This window comes from Rhodnius prolixus, unplaced genomic scaffold (genome assembly GCF_049639745.1).
Source record: "Rhodnius prolixus isolate KJV_2025 unplaced genomic scaffold, Rpr scaffold_2, whole genome shotgun sequence".
NCBI lineage: Eukaryota > Metazoa > Arthropoda > Insecta > Hemiptera > Reduviidae > Rhodnius > Rhodnius prolixus.
In genome coordinates, this window is record NW_027411592.1 from 38,815,525 (window position 1) to 38,832,975 (window position 17,451).

General features: G+C 31.0%; 1 protein-coding gene across 2 annotated transcripts; it reads left to right on the forward strand.

The window, feature by feature from the left end:
• The first annotated feature begins 10,035 nt into the window (after positions 1-10,035).
• On the forward strand, positions 10,036-17,046 carry LOC141449619 (uncharacterized). 2 transcript variants are annotated; one of them, XM_074119188.1, is made up of 4 exons: positions 10,036-10,117; positions 13,793-13,875; positions 14,271-14,339; positions 16,704-17,046. In XM_074119188.1, exons 1-4 carry the CDS (start codon positions 10,100-10,102, stop codon positions 16,918-16,920), a joined length of 387 nt encoding a protein of 128 aa, XP_073975289.1. In that variant the 5' UTR covers positions 10,036-10,099; the 3' UTR covers positions 16,921-17,046. The 2 variants fall into 2 exon arrangements, with proteins under 2 accessions (XP_073975289.1, XP_073975290.1); XM_074119189.1 differs by lacking the exons at positions 10,036-10,117; positions 13,793-13,875 and adding an exon at positions 13,949-14,096.
• Positions 17,047-17,451: the final 405 nt, after the last annotated feature.

The window sequence follows — 17,451 nt, forward strand, 5'->3', positions numbered from 1 at the left end:
CTTGCCTACAGACGTGGCGAAGCAGATTAGAAGCTACATTTATGAATCCTGGCAGAATGAGTGGTCCCTGGTGACGAATAATAAGCTTAGGAAGATTAAAACTGTCGTCAAAGCCTGGGACTCTTCATCGCGGGACAACCGCAGAGAAGAGGTAGTAGTTTCTCGCCCATGGTTACCTCATGTGTCAGGATAGCCCTCCCACATGCGGTTCATGTAATGAACCCGTGACAGTGCAGCATGTACTTGTGGAATGTTCTGAGTATGAGCAATGTAGACAGCGGCACGGTGTTCCGAACTCACTGGAGGAAGCCTTAGCAAATGACCAGACAAGAATAGATAATGTAATAAAGTTTTTGAAGGAAATTAAATTGATTAACAATATATAGGAAAATAAATTAATATATAGAATCATGTATATAAATTTTTTTTAAAAATGTATATATAACTGTATTTAATTGTATATAGGTATGAATGTAATTTATAGTGTGAATGAGTTAACTTTAAGTGTATAGCTTTAAGAATGGAGTTCCGTAAGTGATTGTTCTAGCAAAACGTTGTGTATAAAGTTGGCATGGCATAACCACTGCCACAGGGCGGTAAAGGGCATAATAACCACCTAGGTTCATTGCCTTAAAAAAAAAAAAAAAAGTCTAACGAATTGTAATTGATATAATTTTTCTTTTTTTTTGTCTTGTTTGTTTCCAGTTATATCCAGGCCCTGAGGAAGGCAATAAATTTGCCGAAACGTTGGCGTAAAGACTGAGTTGCTGGTTTTTACTTAGACCTAATTCTTGCTAGTTTTATCCTAAATATGTGTTAATACTTTTAAGATTTTGGTCAGGTACCTTCCTCACTTAATTAACTGATAAAAGTGAACCCCTATGAAATATTTAAAAGTTATCACCCTAAAAATCATATTGATAATTTGGAGACCTGACAAATTTGAATTGGATTAGCTTATAATACTATATCCCGGGCATTGAATCGCCAGCTTCCAAGCTAGTGGAGACTAGCTAAAAATTTTAAAAAGTCTACAGAGAAGAATGCTGACAGTAATACTAAGTATTTAAAACGAAATATTTGATAACAATTATTGAAAAAGTTTTCGGTCCAGACAATTTTTAATGTACGTATGTATAATGTATTGAGTTTTTTTTTTTTAATTGTTTTTTGTTATTTTGAATTTATAAAATTTATGCACGTGTTGTATAATTGGGCTCTTATCCATTAAAGGATTTTATTTACTTTTAGTACTTCTGTTTCATTAAATGCATTTTTTATTTTAGGTTTTGTGAGCCCAGCTCTTTTGTTTAGTTTTTTGGCAATTTATGAATCGTCTGTATATCAGCTTGGACTACATATTCCTTCAGGAATACTAGTGCCAACCCTGATTTCTGGTGCACTGATGGGTCGTTTAATGGCTGCAGTTGTGAGATTAATCTTGCCTGGTTCGGTAAGTAGATGTTTAAACACGTAAAAAAAATCTTTTCTATAATTTAGAAACAGCTAATGTGTATTGTGGTACTGGGTTCGATTCCCGGTCTTCAAGCCTTGGATTTTATTTAATGGTTAATAAAAGAGATTTACAGTAAAGTATGTTTGCTAGTCGCCTCCGTGCACGACACCTAATTGGTAGTTGGACGTAAAGCTCGCCTGAAAAAAAAGGCAATTACTTTACTTTAATACTTTAATTTAGAAACGGTTAATAAGTATTTTCTACCGATGTTGAATTAAATTACTTACTAAATGATGTATAAATATTATAATAATTATTGGACAAAAAATGCAGTGAGTGCAAGGTTTTCTAATGAAGAAGAAGAATAATAAAAATGTAGATTGAAATCTGTGAAAATTAGTTACGTATTTCTGAAATTCTGTAAATTCACCTTAATTAATGGGCTAATTGACGGATAATTTCCGAAGTATACGTCGAAATTCAATCAATCAACAATCTCTGAAAACAAACGACGACGTTGGCATCGATGTACATTTTTTGTCTAAGAATATATACATATATATATAATATATTAATATACATATATTAAGACCAATAACATTATCACAAAGTATTGCAGGAACTTGTTATCTCCTCCTCTCTGAGCAGTTAGTCCTTCTTGTACAAAGAATCTAGCCTCCCTCATAACTCCAGGGTACGACCTATTAACTGCTAAATACTTATGCAGCTTCCAAGACGTGCACTGACACATATGCAACTCAGTACAGAGAACTACTTATTTCCATATCTCATGGGAATCCTCCATCATAAAGATAAACCCAAAACCTTGACATGAATCACGGTTCTACTGGCCAAAATGTTTTATTTCTGTAACGTTTAAAATTCTGAAAAAGCTCCTTCCTAATTGAACAATGCCTGTTCAAATATATCTTCCCGGTCATCAGTTTGGTGTATCAGGCAAGTACAATCCTCTGTTCAAAACTTCATCGCGTTGTAGATGTCACAGTCTACTCCTTTGAGAAGAAACAATACTGTACTGGAGCCATTTCCGATGTCTCTCTGACAGGCCATTGACCAGGTGTGGCCTTCATGGTCACTGACGAACATGAAATACATCCTATTCCATTGCCTTTTCTTCATCCATAAGTGATATCTTATAGAGACCAAGGAAACCAAATCGCAAGTAACTTCCTTCTTCAGGTGTTTCACCGGGAAGTATTTTGGGATCTATTTTATACACAATTTACACTGCTCATCTTCCTTTGCATGCTAGAACAATGATTTTGAATTTTTGTCAAAATCATTCTCTTTTCTAATACCTCTCTGAGCTTCTACATTCCTTCAAGAACATCTGCCTTTAAACAGAAAAGTTAGAGAAGAGACTGCTTAGTACTTAGCGTACCCGGATTCGAATCCAGCTCTTAGGTTTTTTTTTTAGGAGCTACTTACAGCTTGGACCTGGCTATCTACCACGAGAGATCGCAGTACATTGAAGTAGCATACTAAAAAAATCTCCGGGCTCAAACAAGCATAGATATTGACCTTCGTAAAAATTAAAAAAAGTGATTTACAAAATAAAAGATTAAAGTGAATGAATAAAAATGTATTAAGATCACTTTGCCTAGTGGTTAATTCAATAATAGTGGCTTCCTACTCCGAACAGAGTTCGCTATCTTCAGTTACATATTATGTAAGACTAACTTGGAATCCTGACACCATACTGAAAAGAATGTAAGTCTAACAGACGATTTTGCAAGATACGAGACTATCTTAATATCTCGTATCAAGACTATTGCAAATCATCTAAACTTTCATTACAACGAACTTTCTTAAATTTACAAAACTTTGTTGCATCCTATTATAATACCTACGGACTAAAATTTAAGGGTTCCGCTAAGCATTCAGTCTTTATAGAATCCAATCCTTACAACAACCTTCTAAAAAACTACCAATGCTCTTTTTTATGTCTCAAATAAAATCCACATAATGATTTCTCCATTCCGTTCGAATCCGATCCGATAAAATTCCGCTAGCAAATAATCCACAACTCCTTGTGCTATCATCACAGGCCTTTTGTGTATATGTAAGTACGTATATAATTGTAAAACTCTGTAATTGTAAATTGTAAAAAGTGTCTTTCGGTCTGTTTTACTTCTTCGTTATCACACCTCTCTTAGGCTATCTATCCTCACTCATTCTTTCTATGTGACCTACCCAAGTCAATACGCCTTGTTTCAATAAAGTTTACTATATTTTGATTTTTATACTACTCATCAACTCATTATTAGTTCGTTTGCCTTTTTCTTGTGTGGGTACAAAAAAATTTCTTACTAATTTCCTTTCAAAGATACAAAATATCCATGCTTCAGTTATTATGCAGATGTTATCTGCGTATGCTCAAATTTACATCATTTTGTTGGTAATGTTTACATGCTTTTCTATAACGTAGTGAAGAGCTATTGTTGCAGACAAGTCGTCTCCTTATTTTAAACTGGGAAGTTATTACTTCCACTATTTCCAACAGAACTTAAGCTTCTCTATTACTTAATGCCATCAATTACAAGTTTCATTAACTTTGGAAGTATTTTAACATAATGAAGAGCTTTTATCAAGCTTTACTAACTTTTAATATATGGGTATGCATACCCATAAGGCCTGGTAGGGGCAAGTGTTTTTACTTAAAATGTTTTAAATTTAATTTAATTGATGTTACAAATTATAAATAATTATGAGTATACCATTTGTAGACTGAAGATGGTTCCAACCGTTTCAAAACTTTTTAATGCAGAAATAAAAGAGAGGCTGAAACAGGCTTTAAATTTATTAAAAATTACTGTACCGACAATGCCTGAAGATATTTTTAGAATAATTATTATGTTCAATCTTTTCTTTTTTTTATATATAGAAATCATGGATGCACATAGGCAAACTGGCATACTTGGGAGCGGTAGCACACACCACTGGAGTGACTCATCTAAGATTCAGTTTGGGAGTAATTATGATCGAAGCAATTGGTGACCCACTATTCGGTTTGCCAGTGTTTCTGATTATATTTGTAACTAATTGGGTAGTGGAATTCATCAATTATGTAAGTAAATATAATAACGATTGATTTAGCAACTGTTAGGATGTTCTTGGAGGTTCATTAGACAGAATAAAGTTCCAACAATTTTTACCTGTATTTTGAAAATAGAGTAAGAATCTAAGAGAATATCTAAGAGATTTTTTTCTTGATTTTGAAGTAGTGCAGACAATTAAATTCTCTGAAAGTGTATTAAAAGTGTCTGACAGAACAGTTGTATTAAGTTGAAATGCAAAAATTGCACGAAAAGACATAATATTGATGAAATAACTAATTTCATCTTTGTGTAAACGACATACTCGTTGGTCTAAATTCGTGAAACAGCTTTCATGAATGAAGTTACGTACAATGTGTTAGGGACACAAGAAATGTGCGTATTTCGATGAGTAAAATCGGCGAAAGTATAATATCTCTATACCATGGATTTAATAATAAATCCTTATAGCTCTGTTTGTTTTATGTTTTGGTTATTGATTTTTTTTAATTTTTTTAATAACAATCTTGTTTTATTTTAGCCAATTTTTCATTTATTAATCAAGTTTAAAGGCATACCAGTATTGGATCCTGAATACATGCCTTTGGTTCCAAGCTTAACCGCCGAAGATGTGATGACCAAGGAGGTTATATGCTTGCCATCAATTACCAATCCAAAAATTTTGTTTGACTTTGTTCAAAGGTATGATCATCTTGGATTTCCAGTAGTCAATTCAAGGAACATTGTTAGAGCAGTGAGTTTCTAAATTAATACATTGTGTTCATGTTTTAGGTGTATCAATAAGTTTTAACTTATCGTTCTGGTTTTTTTTCTCTTTCTCCCTAAGAATATTTAGATTGCTCATTGATATGAAAAATATATTATAAATATTTCTTAACAAAAATATCTTTCAACTGCTGTTAATTACAAATCTAAAAGGAATAAACATGTTTCAGAATTTAGTGAATTCTCACAATTTTTGAATTAAAAAAAATCTGGTTTGGACACTTAATTAACTTGTCCTTATTAGACTATTCCTATATGTAGATTATTATGAAACATTGTATCACCTTAAAATGTCCAAAATAAAATTAAAATATTCAAAAATAAACTTTTTATTTAAATACAAAGTTTATAGAAAATAAAGGAGGCATTACTAAAAAATAAAAGTGAGAAAAGTGAAATATTGTATTATGCAAGGCTGATCACTTCAATGTGACGATATTGCCAAGCCATGAGGATTCCACCTTCTGTCCAACAATACTACTACTTATTTGAATGTACAGTGTCCCTAACTAAAAAGCAAGTAAAAGAAATAGGTATTAAAAATCAGTCATAAAACATTGAATTTTTTTCTTACAGTATGATGGTTCTGCAACAAAAACAATTGGTTTTATTTGTAGAAATGATATATATAGAATTTTAAATCCCGACAGAAGGCAGTCATTTTCAAGTGCAGCTGTTAGAGTAAGTTACTTGATTTAAATTTTAGTCTTTTTTTTTTTGTTCAATTTAACTTTACAAAATTTAATCATTGGCTACAAAAGGTTTTATAGGTCGTTTATTACTTGAGAGCATAAGGTTAAAATCGCTTGGGGTTTACTTCCAAAACAGAGGCAGAGATTGAGGAGGTACTTTCGCATTAACCACATGCCAATTGATATATGAATCATATAGACTGAAGATCAAACTCAGAAACGCTCGAATTGCTTTTACCTTTTAATCAAAATTATTTTTACCATGAAATAATACATATATCTATTTATAGGATTTTTTTTTTTTAATTTAGCGTCTTAATCAGTACTAATATTTTTTAGAAAATCACTACTGTTAAAGATGGGATGCCTGACGTATCCTTCAATTATTTAATGGACCCTAACCCACTAAAGATCAGGAAGGTAATAATTTTATATTTTATGATACCCAAATTAAAATAAATATTGTTCAACTTGAGATCAAATTAGATAGTTCATTAATAAATTTTTAGTTAAATAAGAGATGTTCGGATTACCCTTTTCACTATTATTACCAAGCCACTATTTAGGGACACTTGAGCCACAATGGAACAAATTTCATTCATCGGTAAATATAAGCTCCATTAAAAAAAAAAAGATTAACCTTCGCTGATTTAAAAATATCGAAAATAACAACCAAGAAACAGACTTTTAAATAGTTTAATCTAATCGGATGAACCAAATGCTTCGGCGGGCCCAAATTGGAATTACATTCTTCCGCTAGCCTATTATTTCGAGTAAATTTTATACTCTTAAATCCTACTGATCTGCTTGAACATTCGAATAAGATTAAAATTTAATCAGTGTCAGATGTGAGCCGCTAATTACCTCCAAGGTTGAGAAGTGTAATACTGAAAGTAACCAAGAGATGGCAGCACATGGCCAAAAAGTGGTGTACCTGCTGTGGAAAGTCCATTTACAGTTTCAATTAAAAAAAAAAAAAAGTGGAATAATTTAATCAGGACAGAAGAAATTAGCCAACTATCGGGAAACGGCTAGCTAACTAATGTTATGGCTATTACAGCATGTGGTGAACGTAAAGATTGGAATGTATGATCATTATAGAAAAAGCTGCAAGTTGGAGAAAGTTAATCGAGAACGTTAGGCCTTTTCAGGCTGTTTAACACAACTGGACCCATCGTTAAATTATCAGTCCATTCTAGATGGAAACTGACGTTATAAAGATGATGATAATAATAATAAAAAGTCATGCTATTCCGTCTAAAGGTTAACCTATACTGGTGCTCTTACTTAGCTAGTTTTGATGATTGAAACTGCGAACACATTATTTACCTTCAATGTTTACAGGCTATAATTGCTGTTTTATCAATTCTACAATTTGTGGTGAAATTCCAGCAAAGTTTCTATGGTAGCAGGTGTAGGTTTCGATAGGCACTGATTTTAGCCTGGCAAGTAATAATTCAACGCGGTAATAACCCTCAATATCAAGGTCCATGCCTCGAATAATGATGCACTGAACTAAATCTGATAAATCTGTCATAAATCTGGTAAAAGAAGAGTGAATTTCCTTCACTTACTAAGACTTCATTTTCTCAATGTTATTTATTTTTAATTTCATTTAATCGTCCTAACCGAACCACATTTTTTTTTTTCTTAGCTTTAAAATTGTTTATATGATATATGTAAATTATATGCCAATTAGATATGTTTTTACAATTAATGTTTTGTTTATTTTGTAGAACACAACACTTTCAAGAGCGTATGAACTATTCGTTACATTAGGACTGCAACACTTACTAGTGGTTGATAATCAAAATTACGTAAGCAAGATAAAACATAATTCTAAATACAGTAATCAAAAGAAGCGGGCAGTAGAGAACCACAATCGTAAACTTTAAATGCTTAGAATGCATCAACGAAAAAGAACTTAAATGTATATCAATGAATTTTTTATTCTTTTCAAAATAAGCTTTAAGAATTTGCGCAATAACTCGAAAATACATCCTTTCACACATTTCTCTCCCCTCAGCATCCCTATTAAAAGGCTGCACTCTTATCTAACCTTGTCTCCTATCACCAGGAGAAATGCGGTTTTGTCAACTCCGCTAAAATGGTGAGAGAATATATCGAAATTCGAAAGTAGATGTATTCTACGCAAAAATAGATACATTTTTGTCTAGAAAAACATTCCAGTAAGTAATTATAATCATTTGCATGAAAGAAGAAAGTGGTTTCTCCGCATGCCAGTGCAAATTGATTGATTGATAGTAAATTAATTTCAAATTATAACAATAAATGCAAAATATTCCCCAATTTAGCCGTTTCAGTAACCAAAATTATTTGTTTTTTAATTCCTGTACGAAACACATAAAAAATGAAGTGATTTTAACGTTAATTAATCGAATTTTTTCAAAAATGTACATTTTTCTTAATATTTTTTTTTTAAGTACAGCTTCTTTAATTATTTCATAACTTTGAAAATAAAAAGGCCATCAAAATGATTCCAACTGCGTTGTCTTTATTGCAAATTATATTTAAATAAACTTTGTACAATTACATGTTTTGCTAATAATTTGAAAAGATACAAAACATTTAATAAGGATTTTTTATTAAAAAAAAAATAATAATTTTTGATCAATGGTAGCGACCTCTAAATATTAATCGATTTTGCTCTAATAAGGACAAAACTTTTTGTTTTTAAATGAACTTTGATTTTCCGCCCGGCGCTCTTTAAAATTTAAAAGTCATCATTTTTTGAAACGCCCTAATGTGCAGTATACTGAAATATTCCATTAGAAGGTAATTTCTCCCCTGGGTAAACATTTAATGAAGTTTTATTTTAGTTCAAATAAAAGGCGGATCAGAAATCCAATAAACAACTTTTAGGCCTAGAGGAAAATTATTTTTAAACATATTCAACTCCAATAACTTTTTAAAATTTATACAAGGCAGCAAAATTAAAAGTAAAAAACAAATTACATAAAGGCAAATAATAAAATAGTAACCGGCGCTATTAACCTCAGCAGCTGATGAGCAAAACAAAATCTGTTTTAGGCATTCATACGAATTTCTATAACTGAGAGTTATAACTCAAATTTTCTTCAAACTCCGCATAATTGAATCGAATTCATTATTCTTAACTCAACATAGTTCGTGCAAAGGAAGACACTCCAATCTCTTCAAATCTATGAGTTAAAATGTCTTGTATTTTATTGCTGTTAATACAAGAGTACTTGTTGTTTGACTTATTTTATCAAAACTTTGGTTTCATTCTGAGTTGAAAAATATTTCAAACTCTATGTATATTTGTGTATGATCTTGAAAAGAAAAATTATTTCAGTATCAATGCTCTGCTTAAAATTTCCTTAAATCTGATCGATTATTTAACTTTTAGTTATGTTGCAATAACAATAAAGCTTTGAATTCTGAATTGTTATTAATTGAATAAATTATAATTCAGTTTCTCTTTAATATAACCTTCATGTTAACTAATTTTTTATATTTGAATTTATTTACAGTTAGTTGGTTTGATTACCAGAAAAGATTTGGCAGCAATCAGATTTGAAATGTTATTCTTCAATGCTCGCCTATCTAGAGCCAGAATAGAATATTCAAAGGAAGAAGAAGAAATTCATGATTAAAAAGAAAACCTATTGTTTACTTTCTTACAAGAAATAACAGTGATCTTAGCAATGGGCATAATAGTGATTATAAAAAAGAAATTATAGCTATACATTTCTGGAATATAAAATTTTCAAATTTCATAGCCCTTCAATATCTTTATGGACTCAATTATGAGTGCAATTAGAAAATACAGATTCAGTTTTATCAATTTCTGTAAAAATTTAATTCTGTAAAAAAAAATTCATTTTTTAAAAAATGAATTTGATTAATAAGCAATGGTAATACTATTTCAACTGTTTTCACTGGTATTGCCTGTGGTTAAGAAATAATGAAGTAACACATATTTCTGAAACATTGATTCATTTGGGCGATAATTAGCAAACTTTGAAAGAAGGTAACAAAAATTTGCACCTTCAATTAGAGTCACAATTCTATATAAGTAGGGAGGACTAGAATTCTTGACGCAGTTGATATTTGCTACTAGGAGAATGGTACGAAATCTTGTTGTAAGTAATTCAATAGTATCTGGAATATAAAATTTTTATGTTTCGATTCAGTTTTAAATGTAGTTGATTAGTTCGAATCACTGCGAACATAAACTTTATAAATAAACCGAATCTGACAGCCACTACGCATTAAAATCATTTAAACTCATAGAACTCTTCTACACTTAAGTCATATCAGTACTTTTAAAAATCAACCATTATCCGTCCCGTTTAACCAGTGATACATCAACCATTTGAAGAACTGCGTCTAAAATGTCTTGAAATATCTGTTATTCACATCTCATTCACATAATTAATATATAATCTGTATTAATATCTAGTAATCTCACTTTTATACAGCCCTTCATGTTATTATTGTAATTCAATACATTTTTCAAATATTGCTTTAAATTTCTAATTAAGATAGAACTAATAACTAACAGAACTTTAAATTTATTGACCGCTAATTATTAAAAATTACTATTACCACAAATTAATAATGGGACATATGAAAAATAAATAAATAAATAATCTTGAATCACATTTTATACACATTGGGCGCTATTAAGAACAAATGTCCAAACAGGGAAGATGTAGATAGATTATATTTGCTGTCTACAGAATAATAGTATCTTCAATGATGTTTATTAATTATCAGATGTCTTTAGTCTGTACTTCTTAGACTATACATACTCACATTTTACAAGTGAAATTCAACTATTTACCAGGAACTTTATTCAAGGAAAAAGCTATTTTGACTATTTACTGGAAAAAAACAATTATGTACCATGGTCATTTATTCTTGATATGAATATCCTCTTCTTGCATAAAAATTTAATTCTAATTATAAAATATATTCTAATAAATATTTTTTAATTTTTTGGAGGGTACTTCAAGAATTCTTAAGAATACTTTTCTCACTTTAGTTTGAGCATAGTTAACTGATTCAGTTTCTGATATTTACTTCCAACATTATTGCCAATGACTTTAAGCGTTCTTCTGAAACAGAAAGAAAATCATTTCTAATCAGTTAATTTGCAGACATTACTGTAACTTGTATAGTCAAAATATTAAATTAAAGCAAAGATTATTTGGATATCACTTGTTATGGTTATCGTTAGTTGAATCATTTTTAAATCTAATTTATTTTCCATCCATATCTACAAACTACAGCAATAAGTGAATCTGATTTAGCATGACTTCTCTCCTCTAGCTAATCTAGTCAATAGAAGTTTGCACATCACTTTCACTTATTACATTACTTTTTAATAAACTAAACTATATTAAAAATTATATATTCTTAAAGTTTACTTCGCCGACCCAGCCTATTTCCTTGGGTGAACCAATTACAGTTTGAAAGTTACTTATTTAATTTGGGCAGAGCATAACTCAGGTATCGATAAAATTAAGATGAAATAGCGCGTTAGCTTTTGCTAACTTCAAATATGGAAGCTGTACGTGAAATACAACAGATCAATGGTTGCCTTTATGAGTTTCTAACGCTTCGGATCAATAACGTATATATACGATACATGTTACCAGTACAGCAAATTTCAGATATTTCGCTCAGTAAACTAAGCAATTCTTTTTTTCATCAAGAGGAAATAAGACAGTGAAGAAATTTATAAATAAATAAAACTGAAGAATGCGGGAGCCTAGGTGGGCTTAAAAAAAAATCAGAAATGAATCACGTCCAATAATAAATAAAATAAAGTAGTATTAAATGTAATTTACGATTTATCTACAGTAAATAATTAGAAATTTATCATCCAGATTAGATTGTAAAAAAATGAATGATTTATGTACAGTAATAAAGGAGAGAGATACGATTATAAAAGATTTTTTTATTTATTTATTTTGATCATTGTTCTTTTTTGTTGCTTTATAATCTAACAGCAAAAATCAATATACATTTTATTTCTTCTTCATTTACGAGTTGAAGGATGTATTAAAGAAAGAGACATAATTTCGATGCAGAGTTTTGAGGTCCCGTGAGATCTAGAAAAGTTGTGAGGAATTTTTATCGCTACCTGACCCTGGTGAGGCACAATCAAAATAAAGTTTCCTACTTGCGATTCTTAGTTTATGAAGTATATTGTTCACACTTACACACACAGAAAATGGTGTAAAAACCCCTTTTTTTGGACCCAGAGAACCTCTACATCAAAACGGGCTTGTCCGCTGGAAACTCGAAAATGCAAATTTGACATAAATGCAGCCAAACTTTCCTTATCTAGTAAGAAAAATTAAAAGACAAAAAAAAATTATAAATATAAAATAATGAATTTTATTTAACCAAATATAATTAAAGTACCACAGAAGGAAAAGGCACCATGTCACAAAAAGTAAATTTTTTTAGGAGAGTTAAATAAAGATATTTTTCCAAATTCATTTTATTTCTACTTTTCTGGATATACTCTTTCTAGTACTTCTTCACCATAATTATTAAAGTAGGTGTGGCCACTTTAACTCCCATATTTTAAAATATTTTATTTTGATCTCCACTGTGAAAAAATTTATGCCCATGTAGTGCCTTTTACCCTTAAGTAATGAAGTATCATTGTGCTTTTTAAAAACACATATATCGCTTCATAGTGAACATAGGACATAGTGCTTTAAAACCCTAGAAAGAGCAACAAGATATTTGTAAAATGATGCCAAAATCTGAAAATCGAAAAAAATGGACATGATGCCATTTCCTTCCGAGGATGTAATATATGTGCATCAATAAACACAAAAAAAAAAACACATACTATGTATTGTTAAACTAAAAATATTAATAAGTTTATTTATGTATTATATTAATTTCCATATTTTTTACTTTCTATTATTAAAGAAGGAAACTATTGGAACATGCCAAATTTTGGAAATCTAGTTTTTATACGAAATGTCAATTTTGAGGTCCTCTGATTCAGAAAAATAGTTTTCAGATGATGATGGCCTCCTGTGTGTATTTGGGTGTGCTTACAAATATCTTAAAAATGAAAAATGGAATGAATCTAAAATTTTAAATTTCGATTTTTTTTTCCCTTTAGGAGATCCGACTGTAACATTAAACTATAATAATGAAACGTTTTGGACAGAATCAGTCCAGATGCTCAAATTTATATTTCTTCAATTAAGATAAGCTCCTGAGTGTTCTAATTATTATCGTTTAGAATTTATCAACGTACTTTGAACAGTTTGTAATATTACGTGCATTCTTTGATAAAATATTTACTCTTTTTTTTTTTTTAACTTAAATTTCAAGGCTCTTGAAATCTGTCTCATTGCTCACGTTAAAATCTGCCTCTAAATATCTCACCAAAAGTACCCCTTTACTGAACAGATTTTTTGAAGAATAGGACAACTTTTTAAAAAAATAGAAATTAAAAAAAAAGAAGCTTTTTTTCCAAATTTCGGGTTACATGACATACTACGGTGCACGCAGATCCTCATATAAATTATTTTTTTTTAATGAGAAAATGAGTATGAGAAAATTTGTTATGGTAATTTTGGGCGACGGAGGGGATAAGCTTTCTAAAGTATCATTTCCTTATAAGTTACTGTACTATAATATTCCTAAAAACTTGTCTATGAAATATAGTGATTGAAAAGATGGGTAAGTTTGAAACATGAACATTGCAGTAATTGAAATAGTAACTTTGCTCACCAATTTTTTTTATTATTTTATTTTTATGATTTGTTTAATTATAGATACTGGCACTGATGTTATGTGCCATTTTGATGATAACTCAGTCTGCACCACTCGATAAGGAACAGCCAGTTAAAAGTGACAGGTAAATAAATTTAATCTTGCACTAACATTGAAAATATTTAACGAGAAAGTGATTTGATAATAGAAGGTAACATAACGTCATGACATGGTTACCATTGTTTATGTGGGGAGGAACATAATGTTGTTTTTAAGCTGAGCCCAATTGATGAAAAACGTCATTTTCATCATAAAGGGGAGGCGTTGTGGGGGGATTAAAATATATCGGTGTGAAGAATTTAAATGGTATTATTTATTTGTTTTCAATGCTTAACATCTGTGTGAAAATCAATAAATTACTGTTACGCAGTTCAATGTTTTTTTAAGTTTCGTAAATAGAATTACCCTTAAGATTGTAGATGTTTTTGTGATTTTCCTTGATTATAAATTCTAAATAGATTCTCTTCACTTTCATTTCAGTAAAGTCCCAGATGACAGAAGCTCTAGCAGTGAAGAGGAAGATTCTGACGATAAGGATGTAGATACAAAGTAAAATCTTACATCACTAATTTTTTCTCTTTTTTCAAATTTAAAAAACAATATCTTTATCATTTATTAAATTTTTGAAACAAAGGGGAAGGTGATTGATTAAGGCACTTTATTATATGAGTCAGTGTATTTCCCACTCCGGAAAGTTTGAGTCGTCTAGTGTCAGTGAGTTGTAACAGAGTCCTATAAAGAAAAATATCCAAGAGCAACTAGCAAGACTTGATCTGGGATCTCAACAAACTTAATTCAGTTGCCTGTCAGAGGGTTTACCTCTTCCCTCAGTGGCACTTTATTGATTAGTTCAAAAAAAAAATTATTGATACAGCCTAATCTATAAAAATTACAATAATTTCAAAGGGTATACAAACTTACTGATGATTTGGGTAGTTAAACAACGCATTAAGCAAAATTAGAATTGGACAATTGTCCTCATTAGTAAGATATTTTTTGTGGTTCCAGATTACAAACAACAGTTATCTCTTCCGAATGCCCCGTTCCCCATTTCTACTGTATCATTAGAACCATAATTACTCTATACAATAGTTACAAATATTAATACAAATATTTATTTTAATGAAAATTAATAATCACATAATAATAATAAGGGCTGTGTACAAATCCAGGAATGCTACTTTTCTTTTTATTGGAGCATCTTCAGCTCATTACCCAGTTATAGACGGTGTGGTTTGAAGCGAAAGAACACTTTCTGGAGACAGGCAGTGCACGGAGTGGACTCCGGGCGGCGCTAAGCACATTAGATGTTGACACTCCTGTTAAAGCAAGTAGATGGTAGGATAGCACAGATGCACACTGTTCATTGTTGTGCAATGTTACCTGCAACGGTGTTTCTAAAACAAAATGTTAATTTTATGATAGTTTCCCCTGACTTTTGCCATTTGCTTTGTTTTTATATCTTCTGCCGTGTGTTTTTTATTTCTTACAAATCTTGTAAGCACTGGATTAGTGACCCAATCTTGTAGAGGTTAAACAATCAAATTTATAAATATCATGTTTCATGTTCTTTACGGTTAATCTATTTCTTTTTTTTCTGCGCAATTTGAATTTATGAAGCTAAAAGAGCTATCTTCAGCGGCCGTACAACTTGCGGCAACGGTTTTGAAAATCTTTCAGCTTTGTAAATTCCTTTAGGGATTATGTAGTTTCCACAGTTTGCCAAAATATTTTAGATAAAATCATTGTATTCATTAATGTCGATTTGGTGTACTTAAAAATATCAGAAAATTGCTGAACTAGTTATTCTTCCGCTTCTAACAAGAACTTCCAAATATTTTATGAGATTTTTTTTCTCTATTTCTCTAGGAATTTTGTATATTTTTAAATACCTTCAAGCAGATCTTGGGAAATTTTAAGAAATGGTTGGCAGAAATGGAGAAATTTAAAGAACAGTTACGTGCATATCGACAGAATTCCATCACTGGTGTTACCAATGATAAACCAGCGATATCGCAGCTGGCATTTTTGAACAATATAATATAATATTTCAGTTCAATATAATATTTTCAGTTCTGTTTTTAAGGGAGGAAGACATTGTCTACTGGCTTTTGAAGTACTGTTGATTTTTTGCTGATTTAAACATGTTTAAAAAAGTAACTAAAAATATTGGAGGGCTCATGTATTTGTAAACAACATTTTATTGTTTGGTAGAAGAGGCAGAACGGCGTACTGGTTTCAAGCAGGAACTAACTTTAGCTATCTCTTAGTCTGAGTAGTATACTAATGATAGAGAGATTAGTAATTATAATTGGCCCTCGCGCTGTTAAGTTGGGATATTGACACCCTTACATGCGCTTCATTTAATTCTTATATTTAATTTTAATTACCCATTGATCTCAAACGCTTAATATACAGTACTATTCTCAAACCTATGTGGACGTACCGACTAGGGCTGTGGGGTTCAGCCAAACCAACAAACCTACGGACGATACAAACATTCCAATCAAAACTACTGCGACAGATAGTTGACGCTCCTTTCTACGTAACTAACCTTACTCTTCACAACGACCTCAACATCCCTTTCGTACTCCAACTCGCCAAAAATTCCATACTGCTCTCTTCACTTGTTCCAATCCTCTTGTACTATCCCTCGCCTCCTCTGACAATCCTTCTAATAATCAACCTCACAGACTGAATCGCCAGTGGCCCCGCGACTTCCTTGAGGTTTGAAGACCTAAAGATCATTACATCCCGTAGAGAGTGCTGCCACTGGGTAGTTTCTCTCCTCCTGCTCTTCACGTACCAATTAATCTCAGTACTTCCAGATTTATTTATAGTATATATGTAATATAGATTGTAGATAACTTAATAAATTAAAGAAAAAAAAAATTTAAACATTTACACTTTCAGGAAAGCTACAGGAGGATCAACATTGCCGAATAAGGAAAGACGTGATTTACTAGGTAACACGCCGCAGCAACCACAAGAACCAATACATTACAACCTATCAGGAGTCACGCACAGACCACTCGACCAAACAACGTCAAAAATAGAGAGCTCAACAGCTACACCAGCCACAACGGAACGTATCGGCTTTCTTGGGCCAATACAATCACTTTTTCCATAATAATTATTCTTATTTGCTAATATTATGTTAAAATAAATAATACTAAACATTCTTTAAATGTTGTAATTATTCTATTAACTTTATGTGCTTGATGTAAATTCTTTGAAAATAAAATTTTATCGTTTATATGGTTCATGATATCTGATTGCTACGTGTTGCCGTTTCACTCTTAGCTTTGCATTAAATATTACAGAAGTCTATCAGAACCCATCGAGGTTTTAAAGACTGTGAATCACAATAATGGACACAAATGCCTTATTTATTTATTTTTTTTATTTAAAACAGCGAAAATTGTATTATTTTTACTAAAGTACTGTAGTAAATTTGCCCCGTCTATTTAGCTATGAAAATGTAAACATACTTTTACATAAACACACATTAATTTTTTATTCATTCAACTGCTCCGTAACTTTTCTAAGTTAAAATTATTTTATTATAATTCTATTCTATTTCTCATAAAACTAACATGCATATTAAAATGGTTAATTATTTGGTATTACTTCTGCATTCATTCACTAACGTGAGGTTAAA

Bases quoted from the DNA above. Each gene is read 5' to 3' on its own strand.
- LOC141449619 (XM_074119188.1), top strand. The intron at 13,876-14,270 runs GTAAATAAATTT...CTTTCATTTCAG, and splicing joins CAGCCAGTTAAAAGTGACAG to TAAAGTCCCAGATGACAGAA. The intron at 14,340-16,703 runs GTAAAATCTTAC...TTACACTTTCAG, and splicing joins GATAAGGATGTAGATACAAA to GAAAGCTACAGGAGGATCAA.